This window comes from Myotis daubentonii, chromosome 6, assembly GCF_963259705.1.
Source record: "Myotis daubentonii chromosome 6, mMyoDau2.1, whole genome shotgun sequence".
Classification (NCBI taxonomy): domain Eukaryota; kingdom Metazoa; phylum Chordata; class Mammalia; order Chiroptera; family Vespertilionidae; genus Myotis; species Myotis daubentonii.
Window position 1 is genome coordinate 37,876,744 of NC_081845.1, and position 20,279 is coordinate 37,897,022.

General features: G+C 37.9%; 1 protein-coding gene across 1 annotated transcript in view; it reads right to left on the minus strand.

The window, feature by feature from the left end:
• Window positions 1–20,279, minus strand: part of FIG4 (FIG4 phosphoinositide 5-phosphatase) — a 102,514-nt gene that overhangs the window by 76,143 nt on the left and 6,092 nt on the right. Inside the window, exons 2-5 of the mRNA XM_059700730.1 lie at window positions 10,816–10,914; window positions 8,161–8,284; window positions 5,512–5,668; window positions 3,394–3,444 (exon numbers count right to left, since the gene is read on the minus strand). Coding sequence (XP_059556713.1) covers window positions 3,394–3,444; window positions 5,512–5,668; window positions 8,161–8,284; window positions 10,816–10,914 — 431 coding nt within the window. The remainder of the gene's footprint in view (window positions 1–3,393; window positions 3,445–5,511; window positions 5,669–8,160; window positions 8,285–10,815; window positions 10,915–20,279) is intronic.

Sequence of the window (20,279 nt, forward strand, 5' to 3'; positions counted from 1 at the left end):
ATACCTAAAAGCAATGCTGTCCAAATAAGCACTGTAAAACATAGTGAAACATAAATATAATTGGAAATTTAAAAATCATTGCATGTTTGAGGCATGTGCATGTCTAGAAACGTACAATACAACACGAGTAACCTACACTCGTTGATTTGCAATGTGCATTTTTTGCTTCACACTGAAATCAATCTAACTACATGGCCTTATGCAAAGGTGTCACACTCCCATGTATATCTGAATGTAGCTCTATAGATGTTACAATATCCACTACAACAATGCATGGTCTGTATTCTAGTTTAACTGTGAACAAAAATAATTCTATTCATTATTAATGATGGTATCATAAATAACTTTTTTATTAAACAGGAATAAGAATGTAGCATAAGCCATTATAGTGAAATATGTCTTAGAAAGTAACAGCCACCCAAGAAATTATAATAGCCTGAACAGTCTGTGTAAATAAAATTTGACTTTTAAGCCAAAAGAAACCCATTAATATTTATTTGACATATGTAATAATTTTTATGAGTATCTCTAGTTATATGTATTTTAGCAAAGAATTTCAAAAGGTATCAAGACTTCTTTATGTTTATACAAATTTGTAAATTATTTGTCATATTTTAAGATGGTTACAATTCTATCTGGAGACATTATTTCAATTACTACTTTATCTTTAATTTTTCATGTAATTTGTTGAAATTGATTTTGTTTCATCTGTGAAATTCTTTTTTTTTTTTTTTTATTTTATTTTATTTTATTTTTTTTATTTATTTATTTTTTTTATTGCTTAAAGTATTACAAAGGGTATTACATATCTATCCATTTTATTTTATCCCCCCGCCCTAGTTTTACCATAATTGTTTGATGATACCACAATTCCAATTTTACTAGCATGTAATCTCACATGGATAAAAACTGTTGGTTTTTCAATCTCAGAAAAAAAAATACTTAGGAGTACATTTAACCAAGGAAGTGAAAATTCTGTCTGCTAAAAATTATGACATTGATGAGAGAAATTAAAGAAGACTTAAGTAAAAGGAAAGATACCTTGTGCTCATGGAACAGAAGAATTAAAACTGTTTAAATGCCCCTATTACTCAAAGACATCTATAGATGCAGTGCAATCCCTATCAAAATTCCAATGACATTTTTCACAGAAATATTAAACTAAAAAGCTCTGCAGAGAAGAAACGGTCAGCAGAATAAAAATGCAACCATGGAAGAGGAAAAAAAAAATCTGCAAACCATCTACTTGATAAAGGATCAATATCCAAAGGGAACTCATACAACTCAATAGCAAAAAATAAACAATCCAGTTAAAAGTGGGCAAAGGATTTGAATAGACTTGAATAGACAAAGAATACACATGGCCTACAAAAGCAAGAAAACATGCTCAACATCACATCAGGGAAGTGCAAATTATAACCATCATGAGATACCACCTCGCACCTGTTAGAATGTCAAAAAGACAAGAAACAAGTGTTTGTGAGGATGTTAAGGGAACCCTTTGCACTGTTGGTGGGAATGTAAATTGGAATAGCCACTATGGGAAACAGTATGGAGATTCCTCAAAAAAATTAAAAGTAGAACTACCATCTGATCCAGCAAGCTCATATCTGGGTACATATACAAAGAAAATGAAATCACTATCTCAAAGAGACATCTGCACCTCCATACTTACTGCAGGATTATTTGCAATAGCCAAGATGTGTAAACAACCTGAGAATCCATTAACAAATGAATATATAAAGATGTGAACAAACACACACACACAGGCACACGTGCATGCATGCATAATGAAATATTACTCAGCTATAAAAAGAAAATCTTGCCTTTTGTAGCAACATGAATGGATCTTGACGGCATCATGCTAAGTGAAGTAAGTCAGACCGAGAAAGACAAATACTGTATGTTCTCGCTTATATGCAGAATATAAAAGAACTGAGCTATAGATAGTAGAGTTGACAGGGGTGGGGGTTGAGGGAATGGGAATGGGAGATGTTGGTCAAAGGGTAAAAACTTCCAACTGTAAGACAAATTAATTCTGGGGATTAAATGCACCGCACAGTAACTATAATTAATGATGCTGAATTATATACTTGAAATTTGTTAAGAGTAATCTTAAATATTACCACACACACAAAATCAAAATTATGTGAGGGGTAACATGTGTTAACTAACCTTACTGTGGTAGCCATTTTGCAGTATATACATGTATGTAATCATCACATTGTATACTTCAAACTTACATATGTTTACGTCAATATCTCAATGAAGCTGGAGGGTGGAAGAAGGTTTTTTGCTTCACACTGAAGCAATAGCTACTTGAAACAATCAATTCTTCCTATTTAAAACAATTGCTTTATGCTAGCTAAATCTTACGAATGTAGTATAGTGTTTTTATTTATTTTTTATTTATTTATTTTTAATCCTCACCCAAGGATATTTTTTCATTAATTTTTAGAAAGAGTGGAAGAGAGAGGGAAAGACAGAGAAATATCGCTGTGAGAGAAACACATCGTTTGGTTGCCTCCTGCATGAGCCCTGACCAGGGCCCAGGCCGGGGAGGAGCCTGCAACCGAGGAACATGCCCTTGACTGGACTCGAACCCGGGACCCTTGGGTCCACAGGCTGACGCCCTTAGTATAGTGCTTTTTAAAGCTTACTTATGAGACACACAAACTTTACCCTAGATATTTTTACTACTGGAGTGACTCGATCACAAGTCAAAATGGGGATGCAAAGTTGAAAAACATGAAGCGAAGACCACCAAACTTTAGAATTAACTCAAGATGCTATAAACATAAAATTAAGGACTAAAGACTGAAAACAGATGATTGAGACAAATACACTGGAAATATACACCCAATAGACATTTGTGGAAGTGAAAATTATTTCTTTAGGAGCCCTTCACGACACAGTACTACTGTTAAAATAATTAACTTCCTTCAGGGTTTTACATCAATGAAGACATAATCCACTCTTAGATAGGAGATATGTTTTGGTTATTTCATGGGTAAATGGTTCATTACAATTTTAAAATAATGCGAAGTACCCCGTTCAGTATATGACACCAATAGCTACAGCACTCCAGGTCCTCTGTCAGTCCCTGTGACTCACGTCTGTGCTGGTGCCTGCTATTTTGTGTTCTACTTCTTAGTTTTGACAGTATTCTGATAGATTTTCCCACTTAGCACAACTCTGTATCTATTAGGCCACTGGTCACATCAGTGGAAGTATAATACTCTATCATACTATAATTTAGTATTGTTTTACTGTTGGCCACTTTAAAAAAAAATACAAAAAGTACTAATGTGCCCTCTGATTCTGTTTTTACCCCCTACAAAATAATATAAATATTTAAGTGGCTGAAAGGAGAAAAACTAAGCTCAAGCTTACCTAAAGTAAAAATTGCTGGATAGATCCACATTTTGAAATATTCGTAGGTACCTAAAAAACAACACAGCATATTACTATTATTTTTTCATAGCTTAACATATACTCAAAGGTACATTTATGTTTGTAAATATACTCATTAAAACTGAGGAATTCAATCCATAACTGGATTAAGGATTTCATCTGAAGCAATTTCTATGTGTGTGTGTGTGTTAATCCTTACCCAAGGATATTTTTCTATTGATTTTTAGAGAGAGTGGAAGGGAGGGAGGGGGAGGGAGAGAGAGAGAGAGAGAGAGTGAGAGAGAGAGAGAGAGAGAGAGAGAAAGATCTATGTGAGAGAGAAAAACATCAACTGGCTGCCTCCTGCATGCACCCTGATTGGGGATCAAGCCTACAACCAAGGTACGTGCCTTTGACCAGAATCAAACCCGGGATCCTTCAGTCCTCAGGCCGATGCTCTATCCACTGGGCCAAATGGCTGGGGCTGAAGCAATTTCGAAGTTTGTTGGCCATCCCTTCAGAGAACCTTAACCTTACATTTGACCATTCCCTCTTCACTGATTATGCCACCGAAGGAAAATCATGTACTTGCATGGGGCACTTTAACTTGCTTTTACAATGTGCTTTGCAAATGCTATGAGGTTGGAGACAGGAGCGTAACTAAAATAAATAACCGAAATGTTTGTGAATCACCATAATTTTAAATTGGAAAGTGTTTTAAATTGAAAAAAATATATATAGAAAAAATATCCACATATCTACCACTCACAATAAATGTTAAAATTTTTCCATATTCTTTTTAAAGATTTTTGATCATAAATTTTTCTAAAACATTTTTAGCAAGTGGCAGACATGATGACACCTCACTCCTAAATATTTTGGGACATACAGGGTGTCCCAAAAAACGTATACACATTTTGAATGATTATAAAGTCAGTGTTTATTAACATACAGTTCAATTTTCAAAATTTAAAAGAATGTACAGAAATGAGTATTTTTTTTTGTCAATGCCTGTTTCCAAACTGATGACCATTCTGGTCCAGGCACTATTGATAATATGAAGCAATGGAATCGCAAACATCAAGAATAATTTCATTTGGTATTTGTGTGCCCTTAATTCATCAACTGTTGCCAGTTTTGTACTGTAAACTTTATATTTTATGTATCCCCATAAAAAAAAATGTCTAGTGGCACTTTAGGATAAATTTTCATTGTTCAAAGCTTAGTCTGGCTTCACCCATTATTTCAAATCAGTTAAACCTGAAAAGGAGTGAATATTAAGTGAGTTATCAGCTGTTAAAGCGTATTTACATCTTTGGGGACACCCTATATCTATTCTGATCAAAACCATCTTGTAAATAATCACAGTATCGTTATTGCAACCAAATTTTAATATTGATTCAATTTTACCTTGTCTATAACAATCCATATACAAACTATTCCAATAAATTTCTTAATAGCTCTGTGTGTATGATTACATGCACATACATGCATGCACATGTTTTAATCCAGAATTGAACAGAAATTCAAGTATTACATTTGGTTGTCATGTCTGCTCTAAATTCTAGAACAGTCCTCTGGCTTTTTCTGTCTTTGTTGACATTGACATTTTTGAAGAGCCCCAACCAGTTGTCTTACCAAATGTCCCACAATATGGATTTGTCTGATTTTTCCTCATGCTTAGATTCAAGTGAAATATTTTAAGCAAGAAACCTACACAGGTAATCTGTGTCCTTCCCATTTTTTCACATTAAGAGGCAAATAATGTCAGTTTTGCCTCATTATTGGTAATGCTACGTTTGATCATTTGGTTAAGTATGTTTGCCATTTTGTTCCTCTTTGTAAATAATAAAGAGATTCATATAGTATATGTTGAGACTGAATAAATATTCTGTTTATCAATAATAACTTCCTACCTAATGCTTTCAGCCGCCATTGTTGATCCTCACCTGAATCAACTGTTATAATGGAGGTTTTTAAGAGCTCTTGAACAAAAGTTGTAGAATTATAAGCCAACTTTTTACATTTTTAACATAACATTTGTAATCTGTTGACTATATCTTGCTTTCTATTTGATCTACCACATTTTAAAAAATAGTAATTACCACAAGTACATACCTAGCTTCATCTGGATGAGTAATTCGTACAGAATCATTGGGTATATAGATCATATTCGTATCTTCAATCTTATATATTGCATGACCTCCAATATCTGCCATCTTCCTCCTTTTAGTTATTAACACAATATAATAGCCTTCTAAAAACCTGACAAAACCTACAAACAAAATAAATGTTTCCTAAACTTAGTAATGCTTTTATATACACATTTAAAAGGCAAAATAATTTTGACATATTTCCAACTTTATTTCACTCTTTGATTTGTAACCATACAAATTTTTAGTCATCTTAGAATTATTCTCTAGGAATATCTATATTAACATTTATTGCACTTAAAATCTTACTCTAGACAATTTTATTACAATCATTTACTCTTTTATACTTAGTTTCATTTCAAATAGGACTGAGGTGCTATTAGCAAACATATATATATATATATATATATGATTAAGAGGAGTTGTTGTTCACTGGGTATGGAGTTTCAGTTTTGCAGGATGAAAAGTTCTAGAAATCTGTTGCACAACAAGGTACAATTAGGTAACACCACTGTACTGTACACTTAAAAATGGCTAATATTATAAATATTATACTCCCCCGTACCATAATAATAGTAGAAGTTGATGAATGTAATTTGTCCCATAATAATAGTAGCAAAAGAAAATAAATATAGAACGCAACATTTATTATCAAAAAACTAGATTAAATTAAACAATAAATTAAAAATAGTACTCCTAATTTTTATTTTGAGGGTTCAGATAGTTTCTGGATTTTTCAATAATCTTGTTATTGCATTTTAAACTTGTAGGGAGGATCCCTTGACTGCGAAGCTTTGCTTTCCCTGTATGCGTGAGCTTAAAATCATTGGAGCCATCGTTCTTCATTGCTTCCAGCATAACTTGTTGAAGTGACAGAAATGTATTATCCAGTATTTCGGGAGAAATATGGTGCCTCTTCTGCTAAGAGGAATATGTCTAAGTTTTTCAAGTTTTTCTGCATAATCTTTGCATTTACGTCCACAGTTTTGTGACTTAGATGGGGTAGGGGGGCGGACCCAGAAAAGTGGAGGCATTGAGCAAACAAAACAATATACCCAGTAATTGCATAGCCTTCATGCAATCTTCCACAAATACCACTTCTGATAGGTAAACTTTTTATGAATGTTGGAGCATTATAAAGTTATATTTTATGTCAAATTATTGGAATGCATGTCCTATATTGGTGAGGAAGACTATATGTACTAATGCTTAGTAGGACCAAATTCTCAGCAATACTCTAGTTACAATATAGTCTTGGTCAAAAAAATTTTGCCCCCCGCCCCCGATATTTTGCTTTGGAGAATTAATACTATCTCCCTAGGTGGTGGCCAGGGCTCCAAGCAATGTGGCCTCATCCAACAACTAGCCAACGTTCCAGGACCCGCGGGCATCTTCATGTCTATGCCTCTGCTGTTACGCCTACTAGAGTTCTCTCCTCTCTTCCCTACATCCACCCAAATCTTATTCCTCCTTTAGCATCCAGCCCAAGTCTCATCTTTTCCAGGAATCTTTCCTGGCCATTCCAGATCAAGTAACCTACCCCCCATGTGATAGTCCCCAACACCATTTAACTTCTACTACATAGCGTGGCTCTTAATTACATTCTTGGAATTGTTTCACGTGCATTAGTTTTTGTCCCTCATCCTAGTCCAATTACCCTAAGGCCCCACCCCCAGGGACAACTCCACAGTACAGCAGGAACAGGTCTATTAACTCACTGCAACCAGGAACAATGCACACCAGAGGACCTGTGGGCGCTCATAAAGGCCCCACAAGCCAGAGCGCAGACTCCGTAAAGGCCAAACCCATATCTACTCATGAATAAATAAAGGAGTTATTATTGGGTGTAAGGGAAGAGGTCAGGTAACATTTAAATGAAGAGGCCCCAACCAAAGCAGGACTGTATGAAAAGAGATCAACTTCAAGTCTGGACTGTGAAGCCAACTTGGGGTACCATTTCCTTGAAAAAACAGCACAGCTGTGGACTATTGTCCCCAGAAACCCTTATCCGAAGCTCTGCATCTGAGCTGCACATCAAGGCTGCTTCTCCGTGTCAAAGGGACTTACGCCATCCAGGCAAGAAGGGAATGCTTTGTCTCACTGACTAATTTCAACAGCAACGTTTCGGATAGTCTGTGATTCCAGAGGACAAAGTTTCTCAGTGAATAAGAAAGCAGTAGTCATTCAAAGACGGGGTTATGACACCTGATGCTGCCAGCAGGCCCTGGGGAGAAATTCCTGTCCATTTTAAAGCTGGTTTTACCTGTCTCTGTTTTTTCCTGCTGATAAATGACAGGGCAGATGCTCACAGTCCAAGCTCATTTTCCCTTTTTCATTCCTCAACAAGCCAGACAAGCAGACTCCTTAAAGGCCCAAACCATTTCTGTATTATTTGTTCGTATCCTACATAAAACTGAGTACAGTGCTGAGCACATAGCATATGCTATATATAAAGGCTGTTTTGTATCTGATTGGTGGATAATAAAGATTTAAACAACCAATGCCACCGATGATGGGTTATAATTATAAAGCTACGTAGGCTTGCAAACTATAAGTAATCTATGTAGATTTAAAAAAATAAAAAAGAGGTAGAAGAGGGAGGTACATTTCTTACCTACAACACCAAAAGCTGAAACAGCCCGGAAGAACCCGGAGGACCCTTTCTGGCCCATCTTTGTTCTGTTTCCGAGATCCAAGCGGCCAAGAAGCTCCCTCACTTCTTGTGGAGTATACACATGCTGAAAATAAGCAAACTTAATCTGTAAGGTTGTGCTTGCTTTTTCGATTATTTATTCTTTACTCCTGAAAATTAAAAGTTGCCCATATGAATCATTAGCTATTTCACAGAGAAGTATATAATAACTGCAGGACTAAGCTACAGTTTTAAAAAGCAAACAAATTCTTCAATATTAGCAATTAAGAGTAGTTACTGGATCATGTTGCTATACTAAAAACTAGTAAAACCTTATCTTCTGAACCAGAGATTTAAAGGATCCACAGACAAATTTCAAGAAGTCTGTAAACCCCTTAAAATTATATGTCAAGTTTTGGTTATATGTGTAGATGTGCATTTTTTATAAGAGGGCCCATAGCTTTTCTTAGATTTTCAAAAAGATCCCGATCAACCACTCCCATCCCCAAATAAAGCCAAGAATTATTACCTTATATTACTAAAAACTACCATATTTGGGGGTGGGAGAGACCACAACACCAGGAGTGCAGGAAATCACAAAACCGAATGTATCTAAAATTATTATACACAGAAAATAGTTTTGCAAGAGCTTAGTAAAAATGGGCTCCAAACTGCAGCTACTAATATATTTGAAAAAACGGGAAATTACATGGATTCAGAAATATTCACAGACAGGAAATTGAATACAAAAGTAAGTTAGGCTCTCTCATTTGAAAGAGTTAAAATTCACTGTTCAACAGCACCATATTGCATTTCTCTTTTGACTAACAGCCTCATGTTTTTGTGCCACCTGAACTGAGTCTCATATTCCTGACTCTGGATAATGTAACATCTGCAAAGAACATTTCTCTAGTGCACAGCGAGTCATCAGAAGAGGCCCTACAGGTGATTTTTAGCAGCATCATATAGTCTGCAGTATAGAAGTCCTCTCTGACTGCAAGTACCTTCATATTAAAGCACTAGAGGCCTGGTGCACGAAATTTGTGTATGGGGGGAGTGAGGGGGATGGGAGTGGATCCCTCAGCCCGGCCTGCACCCTCTCTCAATCCAGAACCGCTGGCTCCTAACCGTCTCTGCCTGCCTGCCTGATCGCCCCTAACCACTCGCCTGCCTGCCTCAGCCCCCTCCACCACCGCTTCCTCCAGAAAGTCGTCCGGAAGGATGTCCAGAATGACATCAGGAAGGTCATGCAGCTGTCTGGTCTAATTAGCATATTATGCTTTTATTATTATAGATAATAAGAAATAATCTGGGAGAGGATGTGGAGAAAAAGGAACACTTGTGCACTGCTGGCGGGAATGCAGACTGGTGCAGCCACTATGGAAGACAGTATGGAGTTTCCTTAAAAAACTGAAAATGGAACTCCCATTTGACCCTGTGATCCCACTTCTAGGAATATATCCCAAGAAACCAGAAACACCAATCAGAAAGGATATATGCACCCCTATGTTCATAGCAGCACAATTCACCATAGCTAAGATTTGGAAACAGCCTAAGTGCCCATCAGCAGATGAGTGGATTAGAAAACTGTGGTACATCTACACGATGGAATACTATGCTGCTGTAAAAAGGAAGGAACTCTTACCATTTGCAACGTCATGGATGGAACTGGAGAGCATTATGCTAAGTGAAATAAGCCAGTCAATGAAGGAAAAATACCACATGATCTCACTCATTCATGGATAATAGAGACCATTATAAACTTTTGAACAATAATAGATACAGAGGCAGAGCTGCCTCAAACAGATTGTCAAACTGCAGCGGGAAGGCCGGGGAGGGTTTGGGGGCAGGAGGTAGGGGGGTAAGAGATCAACTAAAGGACTTGTATGCATGCATATAAGCATAACCAATGGACATAAGACACTGGGGGATAGGGGAGGCTAGGGGACTGTCTAGGGTGGGGGGATAAAATGGACACATATGTAATTCCCTTTGTAATACTTTAAGCAATAAATAAAAAATAAATAAAAATAAATAAATAAATAAATAAATAAATAAAGACCCCCCAAAAAAGAAAAGAAATAATCTGGTAGATGGATTATTAAGAGTTATTTGAATTATTAAAATGTCATCCTTTTAAGAAAAATATACTTTTATCTTATCCAAAGAGTTTGCTTTGTAAAACAAATCAAAATGAGAAGTAAAGGTCTTGCCCTAGGTTGTGTGGCTCAGTGGTTGAGCCTTGACTTATGAACCAGGAGGTCACAGTTTGGTTCCCAGTCAGGGCACATGCCCAGGTTGCGGGCTTGATCCCCAGTGTGGGGCATGTAGGAGACAGCTGATCAATGATTCTCTCTCATCATTGATGTTTCTAGCTCTCTCTCCCTCTCCCTTCTGCTCTGAAATCAATAAAAAAAAATTTGTTTTAATGAGAAACAAACTTGCCATACTATTTAACATCAGTCATTTCTAGAAACCACATTAGAGATTCAAATTCTAGCCAACCATGAAAAATAATTGTAATTTTTAGATACATAATAAAAAGAATTATATATCACTAGAAGGTGTAAGGATATTTGATGCCCTTTAAACAGGTATCAACGTTTCTGTTTGGATTCAGGTTTGTAAGATACTTACCCTATCATCAATTATGACCAAATCCTTTGGTTCTGTTCTATCAATTTTCAAAACACGGTATTTTGTTTCTGCATGGTTGCTCCCAACTAGAAAGTATCTCTATAAATAAAAAGGAATGACATTAGTTTTTTAAGGCATTTTGCTTTACACACATTGAATAACCACATCAGTTTTTGAAATTAAATACATTAATAAAGTGAGGTTACTTTTTAAAAGAAATATTTCTATTAAGTATAACTGGCAGATTAAAGAAAGGCTGATTCAAAAGGTCAATTTTAGAAATGAAATATTCTTAGTGGCGCAAGCATCAGTCTGATATCTGAAAGGTGCCCAGTAACCAGGTCAGATGAATTTAATTATATTATCCAGAGATTAACCTAACTGATGGGAGGCTGATGATTGAACTCTGCCAGGAAGGAGCAGCCCTGGTAAGAATTAGAAAGCTCATATAATTAGGAATGCTGACACAATTATCACTATTAAAATATTTATTTTATCATGTAAGTCTTTACAAATTTTCTGCAGATGGCTGAAAATTACTTTAGTATAGCAACTCTAGAAATCCACCATGAAGTTCTATAAAAGATTAAAATGAGTGTACATTTCCTAAATGGCTTGTTATAGATAAGCTACAAGAAATAATTAATATTCTTTCTTTTCTGGAACACTCCCTTGGAGCATTATACCTGAGCACATTAGTCTTCTTGTATGAATACTGAGAACAAAATGAATAATAAAACTGTGGAAAATAATAATCTTCTGTTTAAATGAGAATTCATTTAAGAAAACGTAAACAAGATAATTTTACAGTTGCATTTCAGAAAGTAAATAAAACTCCAATAGCAAAGATAAATTATTTAAAGATATTTTGCTTCAAAAATGTCCTTTAAAACATGGTACATTTTCAACATTGCAAAAACGGAGAAAACACTGCCACAATCAACTGGCATCTTACCATCTCATTGGTCAGCTGAGATTATAGATACACAAAGCAATTAAATAAAATTCTCCAGATAAATGACCAAACTAAAGTTTGTGGACCACAGCAATTCAGAACAAGAAAGGTTAATGTTGGTTACTACAGATGTGGAGAGTGTTAGCGGCGTCAGGACCTGAGCTGAACCTTAAAGGATCAATAAGCTTTTTTAAAGTATGATTTTACTATATATCAGAATATGAGCACTTGGCTTCATTGTTTCAACACTAAATCTGTAGAAATAGATGTTTTTTCTTACTAAGTATATATCTGTTTATAAAGGTCTGATCTAGGCTTCCAAGTTATAAAGAACAGAACTATGTTAAAAGACACTGGGTTCACCCATCTCAAGAAGAAGGATAACCAAAGAACTGAATCAACCCCTTATCCCCTAGGAGAGGCAGAGTCTGGAAGGCAATGCCAGTTATAATGAGGTAGGGAAAAGCAATTATAATAAAAATTAGTAAACTACCTTGAGACATCTTCGACTAGCAAGTGACCAGGACTTGACACACTGGGGAGCAGTAGAAGGGGAGGGAGGAGGTCAAAGACTCTCAGCTGGCCTCAGCTAATTCCTTCCCTGACGCCCTGCCCACCAATGAATCAACGTAATAAAACTAACTTCAGAAGAATGGTTTGTAAACTATACATGTTTGTTAGCAGAAAAAGGAGCCACCTTCTTGAGGACTTCAGGGAAACAGTTCCTGGAAGAGGAAATAGCAAGTGCAAAGACATAAGAGGCGGAACGCTTGTGTGTTTGTTAGAAGAACAACAGTAAGTGACAAAATGCTCATAAAACACCTGACAGTCAACAGTGTTCAATGCAAAGGAAGCACTAGAAGAGTGTTCGTTCCCTCCTCTCCTTTGTGTGTAAGACATCAGCAAGTCTATGTCACTGTTTTTGGAGAAAAGAACCAAAATAAACAAACGCACAAAGAAGCAAACCCAAAACCCAGGAAGGAGAGTAGCCCAGAGGAAGAAGAGCATATGCAGAACCAGAATGCGACCAGAAAAGGGAAGAATGTACAAATCTATTAGTAATCAGTCTTTCTCCTCAGGAGAGAAGAACATGCAAATCAACAACCATGCGTAGTGCGTTATAACAGAGGTATGGACTGGGCAACACAGGAGGGGCACTTAATTCATTTGGGGAAGGTCAGAGCAAGCTCTGCAGAGAGGCTGATGCTGTCCTAATATTGATACGCAGGACTTAATATACTGAGCCAAAATAGGACCAATGATACCCACCATCTCCACCTACAACAATCCTCTCATCACCTACCCCACCCAGGCACCTTTATGTATATCTCAATGTAATGCTTACTCCTGAAGGCATTGTCTGAATTTGCTTGGGGCATGTCTGCTTCCTATGCAGCTCAGGAGATGGGCTAACACCATAAACTCTGTGATTTTTAATTCTAGCCCCGTCGCACCATCTGATTCCACGGGTTCGGTGAAAGAACAACCACCTGCCACAGGCTGATCATTTAATTTGCTGGGTAACTTTCTACAACATTTACACTAACCCATCTTTTTTTGTGTAGGCACACAGAAAGATGGCCCTTTTTAGTCAGCCACTCAGCAAGGCACATCACAGCTCTAAGGGAGGTAAAATCCCTGACTGAAATTCCTAGAATTTTAATAGATCCTGGGAAACCTAAAGATTAAGTGCAGTAGGATTATGATTTGCCAGTTTGTAATTAAAAGGTATAATTCCTGAGATCCTAGTGGGCACATACATTACTGGCTTTTGGAGCAGACACACAGGAGGGCAGACCTACATCTCCCATATCCAGACCCCTCCAAAGCCTCCAGGAAGCAGAGGAACCAAAGCTAAAATCCACCCAATTCAGAAGCAGCTCTAAGTGGGAGAAAGAAACAGGAAGCAGTCTGACCATCTACATGTCCTCTCTAAAGCAGTGTAAGACTCATAAAGATTTTTTGTGCAGAGAAGAGCGACCTCGTGTGTAAGAAAACCAGAGTCCTTAGGGGCCTCCTGTGGACAGAATCACTCTCATGCACTGCCCTCTAGTGGGCAGTTGGCCATCAACTTTCACACCCAATTTTTTTAAAAAAGGTAACTTTTCCAGAAAGGCTTTATTTCTACTCGACTTTATTTCCTTCCTGTTAACTATATCAGCTCTAGAACTATGTGTATTCTTGGACTTTGTTGCATTTAATATTTTGCTGCAAAATGGATTTCAGCATTTGGGGGAGGGCCTAAAAATTGTCCTGAAATATCTTTTCCTTAAATTCTTCTCCACTGTTGACTTTTTCTAATTTTTTACTTTGAAAATTTTTCAAACATACAGTAAGATGAACAGAATATACAGTGAAAACCCATATACCCTTCACCTAGATTCACCAATTGTTAACATTTTGCTACATTTGTTTACTCCCTCCTCCCTCTTGAGATAAGCTTTTTTCTTCTGAACCATTTGAAAATGAGTTGCAGGTATCATAACACATCACCCCTAAAAAGCTCAAATTTTATTTCCTAGAAATAAGGACCTCCTCCAAAATAATCATAAATCTGATACAATATTATCTACATACAATCTATATTCAAATTTCCCCAAGTGTCCCTATAATATCCATAATACCTGGTGTGTGTTTTTAAAACAAACAAACAACAGAATTCAATACATTGCATTTATTTACCATGTATTTTAAAAATATTTTAATCAAGCCCTAGTCGGCTTGGCTCAGTGGACAGAGCGTTGGCCTGTGGACTGAAGGGTCCCGGGTTCGATTACAGCCAAGGGCACATGCCTGGGTTGCAGGCTAGATCCCCAGTGTAGGGGTATGCAGGAGGCAGCCAATCAATGATTCTCTGTCATCATTGATGTTTCTATCTATCTCTCCCTCTCTCCTCCTCTCTGAAATCAATTTAAAAAATAATAATAAATTAAAAATCAAATAAAAAATATTTTAATCGAGAATAGTCCCCCATCCTTGTCTTTCATGTTTAAGGAGTCCACATATTTTTACACCAATTTCCCTGGTTTTCTATTGACATCATTTATTTGACTGTTTACCAGTGAATGTCTCATGTGTGCCAGGCACTGGGCCAGACACCTGAGGGGAAGGGTAAATTGAAGATAGATTTTGGAGATATAACTTGCTGATGAATTAGATCAAAAAAGGGACTAATTGACCCAATTACCTTTGTTTGAGCAACTAGCTAGATGGTGGTCCCACTTACTGATGTAGGGAGGGTTAGAGAAGAAACAGGTTTGAGGGTAGTAAACCAAGAGTTCTATTTACAACATGCCCAAAGAGACCAAATGGGAACTTTGTATAAATCTGGAGCTCAAAGGACAGATCTCAGTGGGTGTTATCAGCACACACATGACATTTAAAGTCATGGGACTGGCTTAAACCTACTAGGGAGGGTGGGAGTAGAGACAGAGCCCCCAAAACTAGGCTGAAATACTGCATGATTTCGAGGCTGGATATGGGGAGGAACGGGCTGAGAAGACTGAAAGGAAGGGTCAGTGATGTCCTGGAAAAACCCAGGACGACGCAGAGTCATCAAAGCAAAGGGGGGAGATCGTTTGGAAAAGGAAGGAGTAGTCAAGACCACATCAAATGCAGCTGAGAAATCAGGGCGGCTGAGGAGAGAGAAGAGCCCAAAGGATCTGACAGCAGGAACATGTGAGTGGCCTGTCCGTGGGCAGTCTCGGTGACAGGGGAGGCAAAAGCCATGACAGAGCTGGTTGAAGAGCAAATGGATCGTCTTCTGGGTAGAGATGGAAGAGTGAACACCTCTGGTCCCCCAAACACCTCACAAAAACTACAGTAAAGTTTTTTATGTGTTTTTTTTTAATATATTTTATTGATTTTTTACAGAGAGGAAGGGAGAGAGATAGAGAGCTAGAAACATCAATGAGAGAGAAACATCGATCAGCTGCCTCCTGCACATCTCCCACTGGGGATGTGCCCGCAACCCAGGCATATGCCCTTGACCGGAATCGAACCTGGGACCCTTCAGTCCGCAGGCCGACGCTCTATCCACTGAGCCAAACCGGTTTTGGCATATGTGTGTTTTTTAAACACAGCCTGAAGGACAAAAGAAAGCGTGAAGGAGTTATGGGGCAAAAAAAATAATTATTTAAAACTGGAAAACAGCCCTGGCCGGTGTGGCTCAGTTGGTTGGGCATCATCCCAGGCACCGAAAGGTTGCCGGTTAGATTCCTAGTCAGGGCACACAGGTTATGGGCTCAATACTCAAAAATGAGCATGCAGGAGGCAGCCAATCAATGTTTCACACTCATCTCGATGTTTCTCTTTCTCCTTCTTCCTTCCTTTCTCTCTAAAAATCAATAAAAATCTTAACAAAAAACGAAACTAAAAAACATGCCTAAGTTGGCAGTGGGGAAGCCAAGTAGAATCCAATTAACACCACAGAACATCCAAATATGTGGAAATTTGTGATATCTCTTTTTTTTTAAAGTATTTTTTAATTGATTTCAGAGAGAAAGGGAAAGGGAGAGAGAGATAGACACATCAATGATGAGAGGCAATCATTGATCGGCTGCCTCCTGCATGCCCCTTACTGGGGAACTAGCCTGAAATCTGGGCATGTACCCCAACGAATGGGATTGGAAACATGACCTCCTGGTCAATGCCCAACCACTGAGCCACACTGGCTGGGTCGTGGCATCTTTTATCACTGAAGGTAGAAATGTAAAATTTCAGGAAACTAAAGACAAAAAGAAGATAGCACAGTTTCTAAAGAGGAAACACAAACCTCAAACTAAAGATAAAGTTAAAGGAACAGAAATTCTCAACAGCAACACTGGAAGGTGAAAGACAGAGACATAATCCCTTCAAAACTTTAAGGGACAATTCATTTCAAACTTTAATATAACATTAAATCTATGAATCAAACATGAGGGTAGGATGAGGACATTTTCACACATGAATGGGCTCCAAAAAATTACTATCCATGAACCCTTTCTCATGAAGCCATTGGAAGAGGTGCTCCACCAAAATGAGGGCAAAAATCAAGAAAGAGAGAGACACGGGATCTGGGAAAGAGACTGTAGGATGGTGGTGAAGGGAGCAGGACACTAGCTGTGCCGCAGGCCGCGGAAGCAACCAGTCCAGGCATCAGCCATGGCTTCCAGAAGATGGAACTGATAAGAATCCCCAATGTGAACGAATGTGCCGAGGGGGGCTTCCATATCTGGGAAAGCTGAGGCTGAAATCATTTTAAGTTCTTAGTAAGAACTAGGGATTATAGAAAGAAGGAAAGGACTTCTCAAGTACTAGCAGTTTGAAGTTCAAATAATGAAGATGGAAAGGGAGGTAAACAAAATGCCCAAAAGCAACAGAAAAAGAGAGCAGTAATTGAAGTGTACAGGACTTCCATAAATCAGGCTTGCATCAGCTGGACTGCCTGCATGCACTCATACACGAAGGTGCGGATGAATCACCTCTGGGGGTCATCGCTGAGTGTGTGTTTGCAGATGCGGTGGGGGGGAGGGGGCTGGCAGGAGTTGGGGGGGAGAATTAGTATACCAAAAGAAGCTGCATTAAAAAATGCCCCTTTAAGACAGAAAATGATCTGAGCATTTAATGGCAGAGCAACAATGTTCAAGAAAATGCTTAAAAATTCAATATATAACTTTAACAGTGGTGACTTAATATAAGATGAATGTGTTTCAAAAATATATACAGGAACTTCAAATGGAATACAATAGGTAACCCATTTAATAGGAAACTCAGTATCTACTAACATTATTATCTTCTTTTGTAACGATAGACTAATTCATCACCCACTTTTTATCTGAGGGAAGAAAATCAGCCTTCTTAAAAAAGAAGAAATTTTAGGTTGTCTGACAGCTTCAATTAATGTTAACCTTCACTTGAACTTTCAGAATAAAGGTATTATTTTTAAAGATCACATTGAGGTTCCTTCTCACAGTCTAACAGTGTTTCAGGCCTGCCTCCTCACTTATTCCAGCAATCCCACAATCAGTAATGCTGCCCGGACAGGGAAATGGGCCCTTGATGGTCAAAATGGATTCTGCAAATTCACACTTTATAGATTCAGAGCTTTACTGATGGGGGCGCTTCCAATCCCCTCCAGAAACAAGTGTGAAACTTTGGCACCTCCTACCACGCCTTCCAAATCAACTATGTTTCTCTCTCCCACTTACATGACTTAGTCCCCTGCGCCAAACCCTTAGCCAACCACATTCTATATTGTTCTATCCCATTCCCGAATTACACAGATCAAGGCTAATTAAGTAAGCTGCATTCCTCATGATGTGGTTCTTACTTGCTTTATTCTATTTTGCATGATGGGGTGAGGAGGAAGGAGAAGCTTTCTTTGGAACAAGGCAGGAATTACATAAACGCATACCTACTTACCTACCTGCATACATACATACAAATAATTTTGAGCTAGCAAGAGTAAAGATTGTCCTAAAATCTCATCCCTACAAAATACACACGCATACACAAAAATCTGCCACCGTTCTATTCAGCTACCAATTTTAAAGTCAACTGCTATATTTCTTTGTTACAAAATGGTCAGTTATTGCAATGGTTAGACCCCTAGGGCAGCATACATTAACCAACGGCTATACACTGGAAAACATCTAAAGTAAACTGCTGTTTCACACATAACTTCAGGTTGTTAAATCTCCTGTGGACAACTCCTAGTTGCAACTCAGGCTGGACCTGGCCTGAGTTTATTTATCTATAGTCTTGGGACACAGGACAGATGAAGGCCAGAGAGGGGTCACAGGAGCCAAAGGGCAGCATGAAGGTGGTGGGTGCCAGAGCAAACAGGTAGGTCTGGGAGGGAGCAGACCCTTCACAAGGTGATAACTATACCTCCTGCATGCCATCTACCAACCCACCTCCCTTCCCACTCCAAACACTCCTCAACTCCACCTCTAAACACAGATCACAACAGCCTGAACTTCACCCAATTATCCTTCTAAATCAGTGGTTCTCAACCTTGGCTGGCTGCACATTAGAATCACCTGGGAATCTTTTTAAAATCCTGATTTCTGGGCCTCCTCCTCCAGAAATTCTGTTTCTTTGTTACTAATGCTGTGGCCCCATCCCATAACAAAGAAACAGAATTTCCGGAGGATGAGGCCCAGAAATCAGGATTTTAAAAAGATTCCCAGGTGATTCTAATGTGCAGCCAAGGTTGAGAACCACTGTTCTAAATGAAGGCTTAAGACAAGAGACAGCCCATCTTGTCCACTGTCTCTTTTGTTTCCTAGTGTGTACCCTGATTCCTTCATAGCCAATTAATACACTCTCACCAACCAAAACAAGAATGCCATTTCTTTCACATACTTGCTGACAATGACTTTGGTCAATCTTTCAAACCTCTGCCATTCTGACACATAAAAAATGAAAATCTTTTTTTTCAATTTATTGCCTTAATTAATAGTAAGTTGAATATATTTTTATAAACATACTTCCTTTTGGGAAATTACCTATTCATGCCCTTGTCCTTTTTTTGTCAGGCATTATTTTTTAGATTAATTTACAAAAGTTTTTGCATATAAGGACATTGTGTTCAGGCTACTAATACTTTCTCCATAGTCTTTTTTTGACTATTCTCCTATTTACATGTATAGTTTTAAATGATTTTCTGCTTGTTTGTTTGTTTATCCTCACCCGAGGATATTTTTCCATTGATCTTTTAGAGCGAGTGGAAGAGAGAGGGAAAGATAGAGAGAACATCAATATGAGAGAAACACATCGATTGGTTGCCTCTTGCATGCACCCTGAGCAGGGGCCAGGTTGTGGAGGAACGTGCCCTTAACTGGAATTGGACCCAGAACCCTTTGGCCACAGGCCAACACTCTATCCATTGAGCCAAACCAGCTAGGGTTAAATGTTTTTATTAGAAAAGAAAAAAATTAAGTCAATGATCTAAATGTCTACCTTATGAAGCAAAAAAAAAAAAAAAAAAAAAAAATGAGCCGGTTAATTTAAAACTCGTAAGAGAAAGAAAGTAATAAGCTTAAGAACAGAAATTGATTAAATAAAAAACAATCAATAGAAAAAATTAACCAAGTCAAAAGTCGATTCTTTCAAAAGAGTAATAAAACTGATAAACACCTAGCAAGATTGGCAAGAAAAGAATGAGCACAGAATAACAATGTTAGAATGAAACAAGGAGTTTCACTACAAATCATACAGACATCAAGCAACTGGAAAAGCAAATTAGAAATTCCATTTAAGTCCTAACTGGTTTGGCTCAGGAGATAGAGTACTGGCCTGCGGACTGAAGGATCCCGGGTTCGATTCCAGTCAAGGGCATGTGCCCGGGTTGCAGGCTCAAGCCCCAGTGTGGGGGTGTACAGGAGGCAGCGGATCAATGATTCTCATCATTGATGTTTCTATCTCTCTCTCCCTCTCCCTTCCTCTCTGAAATCAATAAAATATATTTAAAAAAATAAAATTCTATTTAAAATAGTATTAAAACTCATAAAATACTTAGGAATAA